This window comes from Malus domestica, chromosome 01 (genome assembly GCF_042453785.1).
Source record: "Malus domestica chromosome 01, GDT2T_hap1".
Taxonomy (NCBI): Eukaryota; Viridiplantae; Streptophyta; class Magnoliopsida; order Rosales; family Rosaceae; genus Malus; species Malus domestica.
Window position 1 is genome coordinate 10,108,278 of NC_091661.1, and position 7,701 is coordinate 10,115,978.

The 7,701-nt window shown below is 36.9% G+C and overlaps 1 protein-coding gene across 4 annotated transcripts; it reads left to right on the plus strand.

Moving 5' to 3' along the window:
* The first annotated feature begins 385 nt into the window (after window positions 1–385).
* LOC103408571 (2,3-bisphosphoglycerate-dependent phosphoglycerate mutase 1-like) lies at window positions 386–6,150 on the plus strand. 4 transcript variants are annotated; one of them, XM_070822847.1, is made up of 10 exons: window positions 386–628; window positions 1,084–1,328; window positions 1,449–1,672; window positions 2,599–2,717; window positions 2,810–2,966; window positions 3,090–3,191; window positions 3,277–3,396; window positions 3,495–3,550; window positions 5,360–5,419; window positions 5,692–6,150. In XM_070822847.1, the coding sequence occupies exons 2-9, from the start codon at window positions 1,088–1,090 to the stop codon at window positions 5,364–5,366; spliced, it is 1,026 nt and encodes a 341-aa protein (XP_070678948.1). In that variant the 5' UTR covers window positions 386–628; window positions 1,084–1,087; the 3' UTR covers window positions 5,367–5,419; window positions 5,692–6,150. The 4 variants fall into 4 exon arrangements, with proteins under 4 accessions (XP_070678948.1, XP_070678942.1, XP_070678936.1 ...); XM_070822833.1 differs by having other exon boundaries at window positions 437–628; window positions 1,087–1,328; XM_070822841.1 differs by lacking the exon at window positions 3,495–3,550 and having other exon boundaries at window positions 387–628.
* The last annotated feature ends 1,551 nt before the right edge of the window (window positions 6,151–7,701 follow it).

Genomic DNA, 7,701 nt, shown 5'->3' on the forward strand with positions numbered 1-7,701 from the left:
ATAGACCTAATACTATGTGACAAAAAACACATTAAATGCACAAAAAGACACAATTGTATCACTTGTGTCTTTTTTATCCTTCCACACATTTTTTATTTATTTTTATCAGGTGATTTTTTTTTTTATTTATACAAATCGGCTTTCCAAAGAAAACATAAGTTTTTGTGTGTAAAAATCATTTCCCTTTGATTAGATTCAAGAGAACTTTAACAAAAAATCATATTTTTATACTAAAAAGTCAATTATGATACTATTCACTTTATCTTTTATTTTGTCCTCGTTAAAACTCAAAATTTTCAAACCCTTTCATTAGTTTTCTTAGATTTTTTCAAAGGATTCTACGGCGTCGTTAAGGTGGGGTTGGTGAAATGTTAGTTTTTGCCGTGGGAAAAGTGAACAAGAAATTCGCCACCTCTTTCTTATTCTGTGTTTCCCCTTCCCCACTTCCCCCGCTAATTTGTAAAAACCTCCATATCTCTCTCCATCTCTCTCCATCTCTCTCTCTCTCTCTCTCTCTCTCTCTCTCTCTCTCTCTCTCTCTTTCTCTCTCTCTTAAGGCATCGTTCCCTCCAAATCTTTGCAGATCGAGTCCACTCGCAGATTCCCCACAGACCCATCTTCTATTCATGTGAGTAACTTTTCCTGTTTCTTTCTTCTTTAACTTCTTGACTGTTCCAAAGCATGATCCTTCATTTTTTTTTTTCTGTATTTCCTTCTTTTCTTGTGGCCTTTTTTTTTTTATTGAGAAGGTATATTAACTCGTATTCGGAATGAAACTTCGATCTGGGTTTTTTCTTCATTCGAGCTGACTTGTGTCCTGTGTCGTTAAATCTAAACTCTGCAGCTTTTATTTTCATGAATTCGATGCTTTTTTTTTTCAGTGATTTCAACTTTGGGAAATTTTATATAAAGACCCGATTGAATGATGATTATTGGGTATCAGCTTGATGGTGGAATTAGATTCCATTCTCTTACTTTTAGTAACTCTGCATTGTCAAAAGGGAATGAAATTGTTGTTTCAATGTGGTTTTCGACGTCCTTTTTAACTTTGGTTTTGATTTTGGGTTTTTCTTTGGATGTTAGCAGAATGGTTGCGACAGCTTTTCGCCATCCTGTTGGAATTTTTCACCTCCATTGTTCAGTTGGTGAGACTGGCTCTGCCAGAAATTGTAGGCAGTCATCTTTCAGATTTATCTCTAAAAATTTTGAGGTCGATGTTCGCCTGCTTAGAAAAGAACATTGTAGCTCTAGACAGTGTAAGCTGCACGTAGTTTGTTCATCGTCTTCCCAAGCTTCGACAACTGATCCAATTTTGTCTACCTCGCAAGGTATTGCCAACAATGCTCAAAAGATATCAAGTGTGTTCATTTCTTTGTCAATACACTAATTATTCGTTTGTGAATCAGCGAGTCCTCTGCTAATTGTTTTGTCTATACTCTTCTTTGTAGGTGAAAGTTCTTTGGTCTTAATTCGTCATGGCGAATCTTTGTGGAATGAGAAGAACTTGTTCACCGGTTGTGTTGATGTGCCTTTAACCAAGAGAGGTGTTGATGAAGCAATAGAAGCTGGTAAGAGAATTAGCAACATCCCTGTAGATATGATTTACACATCTTCGCTAATTCGTGCACAGATGACGGCTATGCTTGCCATGACTCAACACCGCCGGAAGAAGGTATCTTGCTCAAGTTTTGAGATTTTTTTTTGCACAAATTTTACTTTTGAAATACTGAATCGTTACTATAAATGTAGTAATTTGTTAAGTACATTATTGGTTCATTTATCAGCAACACATGTGGAGGGTGTGAAGCATCAATATGTGAGCGGTCTAGGAATTTCATATTTATGGCAAGGATTTTGACTTAGAACCTACCCATAACTTTCCACCTAAGCCAAAGCAATGCATCATTGCTCCTCCAATTTAATTTCAGAGATAATGTGAATTCTCCATCCACTGATTTATCACGTTTATGTATAGAACAAAGTCAACTGTTGATTTTGAGAATGGAAAATGTAGTTGAACCTTTTCAACAAGATCTTTAAGATTTTGACGTTCATATGAAGAAATGTCCAATTATATTTTGTATCCGGACTTTTGGTTGAAGTTGTTAGAGATATCCACCCAAATGTTCTTGTTTCATACTTTTATCAACCACTCAGGGACTTTTAGAACCCTCTGTTGCCTGTTTGGTGTAGATCATAAAAAAACCAATATAATGCACATTCTGGAAAATGGTGGTTCTTTTTGTTCTGGTTCCTTCACTCATTAATTTATACTTTTCACAATATTAATCGTTAAGGTTTTAACAACAAAACAAACCATCGGGGGAAGTTCAAAAGTCTTTGCAGCACTCACAGGCCTTGTTACCATGATTAGCATCTAGCAGGTTGACTGTACTTGTGATTGCAACACAATATTGTTAAACAGCGTTACAAGACAGGTCCGAAGGAGAGAGAAAGCAAGCTGATTTTGACCTTACCATTTAATATCTAGATATTCTAACTTTATGGTTGACTTATTAATTAGACTTTTTTTAGAGAAATACATTAATCATTACTTGAATATCGATTTCACATAAACATTTTTGTTATGCTTTTCAGGTGCCAATCATTGTGCATAACGAGAGTAGACAGGCGGAAACATGGAGTCAAATTTACAGTGGAGATACTAAAAAGCAATCAATTCCAGTTATAACTGCTTGGCAATTAAACGAAAGAATGTACGTTCTTATTTGCTTTTTCTTTAACTTGTAATCATCTTAGATTTAACAGAAATTGAGTAGCTAGCATTACCAGCTGTTGTATTCTACAGGTATGGTGAATTACAAGGTCTTAATAAGCTGGAGACATCTGAGAGATATGGAAAAGAGAAAGTGCATGAGTGGCGTCGGAGTTATGATATTCCTCCTCCCAGTGGTGAGAGTTTGGAAATGTGTTCTCAAAGAGCTGTAGCCTATTTTAGAGAACAGGTTAGCAGATAAGTTCTAGTATTTGATATTAACATACATTTCCCATTAAAAGCTGGGTGTATGTTCTAGAGGTTCAACTCATGTTGATGTGTAAGTACCTGAAGAGAAAAGATTACATTGCAGATTGAACCACAACTACAATCTGGAAAGAACGTTCTGGTTGCTGCCCACGGAAATTCATTGAGGTCTATTATTATGTATCTCGAGAGACTAACTTCTCAAGAGGTAACAACCGTACCTTCAAAATTTCGTACCACCTATGAGTATTTTCTATTAGTAAAAATAATCTTCAGTATTTCATGTCAATCAGGTTATTAGGTTAGAGTTATCAACCGGAGTACCACTGCTCTATATCTATAAGGAGGGAGAGTTTATGAGGAGGGGAAGTCCAGTTGGACCTACAGAACCTGGTGTGTATGCACATACTAAGGTATGGACTCTCTGCTCTTCTAGGTTGTTGCAATCTTGAAACATTGCATCTTGCTGTGTGTGGTTTTCAATTACCCTCAAATTCATTTCAATTATTAGGGGCCTTCGAGGAATTGGAGTAGTGTGTTCATTCAAACAATCCCGAACAATCAGAGGTTTGGAGACTGTTCAGACTATATATTTTGAAACATTTAGGGTTTAGGCTATTTTATCAAAAGAACCAGGGTTAAGCTTTACTTGAAAGGGCTAAAGTATCAACGCTGGTTTCAATTCAAAATTTGAAACTTTTATAGGCAACATATTCTTAAAACTAATTGAAAATTCACACTAGTTTTTCCTCTGGTTATAAGAGTCATTGGCTTAAGCTGCGACCAATTGAATTTGATTATGATATTTTTCTTTATCTTTAATAGTATTAAATGAGTTGTGCCTAGTTGGGTTCTCTTTGTGTTCATGAATTCCCCCTAGAGCTGCACAAATGCTCATGTCCCCAACCTGTTTCCTTCCTCTACTATACTGTGCCTATTTCAATTGTGCTCATTCCTGAAAAAAAGAGGCATATAGTTTTCATGTTTACAATTTCACGAAGTTGCTTTAAATTAATATGTTACTTTAGTCTTGTCATGATATTTGAACAACATGGCTCAATGCTGTTTAGCCAAGGCAGTAAAGGGTCTCACATGTCCTTCAGAATTTGTTGTCATTGAGAGTATGGGAAGTGATCTGTGCACTCTCTTTTTACTTTATGCACATCCCTCTTAATTTTGGCCCTTGCTCCTCCTTTGATTTATTCAACCGAATGGCTAGAAAAATGGACGGGTGTGCAGGAGGGGAAAAATGGATTGCAGAGGTCATTTCCCTAAGACTATAAGGCGAATAATCAATGATATTGGTTTTTTATGAGTTTGGGATGGATCCAGGGAGTCTGAGGTGGCTATAGCCCATCCTAGTTCTAAGAATTAGAAATAAAGCTAGGTTAGTTCCAGCCAACCCAACTCATATCTATCCAACCATCCCACTTGCACATACTTCTTCAAACCCAAAAGAAAAGAACTTAGCCTATTCATTGGGATTAGTCTCGATAGTTCACTGTCCATTCTCTATGATTAACTTGTTTCTTTTTCAGCATTGATCGTATCCTTCTTCTTAATACTCCAATTTGTCTTCTACGATTATTCTTCTTCTAATTTGGTTTATAATTTTGTTTCTAAACTCTAATTTCGATAGTTTATCCTGGTACTATTCATCTTACCCTTTATTTTGTCTTTATCGTTAAAACTCAAGTTTTCAAGACCTTTTCATTAGTTTTCCTATAAAAAGGAAAAAAAACTCTAATTTAGATATTTTTCAGTCAATACCTAATTTTAGGCTTTTATTAGGTTAAGTTTTGTTTTGGCTAATGAATTTAGTCTATATAAAAAAATTTAGTTCAGCTGAGGAAAATTGGGCCCACCTTATTTTTAAATCTTGGACCCATTCCTTGGTTTTTTTTTTTTTTGAACAAACGATATTATCTACACAAAAGGGGAGGGAAATGGGCTTAGCCTTACAATGTGCTAGCAATAACGTGGTTCAAATTCACAGTTGGTGAGAATCGAACCTAAGACCTCTCACTTACGAGTGAGGAGGAATACCAATGGACCCGTCCCTTGTTGGGAGAGCAAGATAATAATTCATTTGAAATAAAATTGCCTCAAATACTCTGATCTATATTTAGTTGGCACATGAAACCATATTCCCTTAACTCTGGTAGTTAGATATAAAAAATAGGTCTTTTATGGGTCAATCTACGAGGGTGATGAACGTGGAAAAATACTCTTTTATATTTTTTTGTTCCTTTCTGTTTTTCTCTATGCACTTATCTGTTATTTTGTTGCTTAATCCTAGTAGTCCAATTTTTCTCTTTCTCTAGTCATCGTTCCTAGATGTTTTATTTTGCTGCTTGCTATACTTTTTGCATGCAGAGTTTAGCACTTTACAGGCAAGAATTGGATAAAAGGTTGCCTTGAACTCTATAAAAGCAGGTAACTTCTATACCTAACATCTGCACTTCATATTTTTACCTGTTGAAAGAGTGGAGTTATCAAACTGAATTTTTACTATTTTGGATTAGCTATACCTATCTCATATGGACCTATGTACAGTATAACTGTGTTTTCCGTTGAATGTCAACCTTCAGTTACGCAAGAATTGGTTCCGTGGTCCAATATTCATGAGATGCTGATCTATGTTGTATTTATTCACTTACGTTTTTATTAGCCAACGTATATAACTCATATATTCTTCGTTTTTGCAGGGGACGACCATTTTTTACCTGTTCGGGCTTTTCCGGAGTTTATTTCTAAGCTGCAGATCTGCGGCCGCTAACTAAAATGCAACACAGAGTTGTAGAACACAGGCCTAACATTGAAAATTTTTAGACAAACCAGATAAACAGATCATATGTATACCATTGAAGCTTGAAACTTATATACTCGAATGTCGCGTGTTGAAAAGGGTCACAAGGGACATGTAATTGCTAGTATTTCTGAAGTTTTAGGCAGTGGTTGACAACTTGGGCATACATGAATTTGAATCGCCTCTGAACCTTGGTTGAATAGCATGATTATCCACCTTGGCCTCACTGGGCTGACGGTTGGACGGGGTAACCTATATTTTTGAGTTCTTACGTTTAATTTCCAGAAGTGGAAGAGGAGCAATTTTCGTTTTATGTATATTTTATTTTTGAGTAAATTACAAAAAACTATCTCAACTATAGATGGCAGCACAATCTTATACGTTATGTTTTAAACATTGTAATGTCATACCTCAACTTATGAAATCGTTGCAATGCTAGACCTCCATTAATTAATCCGTTAAATTGGACATTAAGTGATGATGTGGCAAATATAAGGTTTATATTTTTTTTGACATGGAAGGCCATGTAGATGAAAAAAATAAAATTATAAAAATAAATTAATTTTTAAAAAGTAATTTTTGTCAAAAAATTAAATAAGAGGAGTGGGGCCCACCCTAACCAAGCCCTCCATTCTTTCTTCCCCATCCATCCACCTAGGGGTGGGCAAACGGGTTTGAGATTATAGTAATATGTGCTATTGTGCACAATCTCTACTTCAAGCCTTCAATGCTCCTATAAGTGTAAGTGTAATCTGTGCTGTTATTGTGCACTGCAGTGCAGCAACTGCAGCTCCATTTGATAAAAATGTATTTTTGAAAAAAAATAAAGTTAGACCTGTGGAACCTCCCAAAACCAGCCCGTTTGAAATGGGTCAAGTAGGGTCCGGTTCCTTTAAAATTGGGCCCAGCCCGACCTGTGTCGTTATAGTTTAAAGCGGGTAGGGTCCGGTTCCTTTAAAATTGGGCCCAGCCCGACCCGTGCCTACCCTTACATCCACCCGTTTTCCTTTCATCACAACCAAAACCACAGCCGCGCCTGCACCTCTTTCGACACCCCTCCTCTTCCTGACGCCCCACGAAGCCTCGGAATCAACGACTTAGCTGCAGCCTCACATTTTTCTTCAAAAATCAGCAGCCACGTTGTCGTTCACAATTTCTCCCACAAGCCCCTGTCAAGACATCGTCCATAATTGCTTTTGCTACGACCCAGATGAACATGACCTTCGTGGTCTTTGGACCTAAAGTTGCCGGCAAGAAAACTTCCGTTGTTCACCAGCCGACGATGAACATGAACCAGATAAAACAATTGTTCTTATGTTCAGAACAACCCAAAAAAAAGTGAGGTATGACATTACAATGTTTAAAACATAAGGTAAGAGATTGTGGTGTGACCTATAGTTGAGGTGGTTTTGTGTAATTTACCCTTTATTTTTTGTAACATCAAAATGGTAGCAGTAATTTATAATTCAGTGTTAGGGCCCAAAAAAGTCACACACCAATCCAACCAAGTCCTAAGGCCCAATTGTCATGCAAAGTCTACATTCCAGCCCAAGTACATGCCAAGGCACGAGATCAACGAGGAATATATTTACAAGCATGCCATGGCACGGTGATTAAGCCGGATATTCACGCCATGTTCAAGCCTATTCATCACGCCATGCTTCCTTAGCCACAATTCATGCTAAGCCCAAGTCACATATTCGGGACTTGCCAAGTGGATTGTGGTGTGGATGGTTACGGAAAGTTATCGGGCCTACGTGAAATTGGGGTCATGGAAGACTAGGGTTGGAAAAAATTCCCAAAAATTCCAAACCAAACCAAAAAAAATCCCAAAACCGAAACTATCTCAAAGTTTGGTAATCTTGTACCGAAAAATACCGAGATATTCTGTATGGGATTGGTTTCTAGA

Excerpts from the sequence above, each read along its gene's own strand:
- LOC103408571 (XM_070822847.1), top strand. The coding sequence starts at position 1,088 with ATGGTTGCGACAGCTTTTCGCCATCCTGTTGGAATTTTTCACCTCCAT. Across the intron at positions 1,673-2,598 it reads CTCAACACCGCCGGAAGAAG|GTGCCAATCATTGTGCATAA; the intron begins GTATCTTGCTCA and ends TATGCTTTTCAG. Across the intron at positions 3,192-3,276 it reads AGAGACTAACTTCTCAAGAG|GTTATTAGGTTAGAGTTATC; the intron begins GTAACAACCGTA and ends CATGTCAATCAG.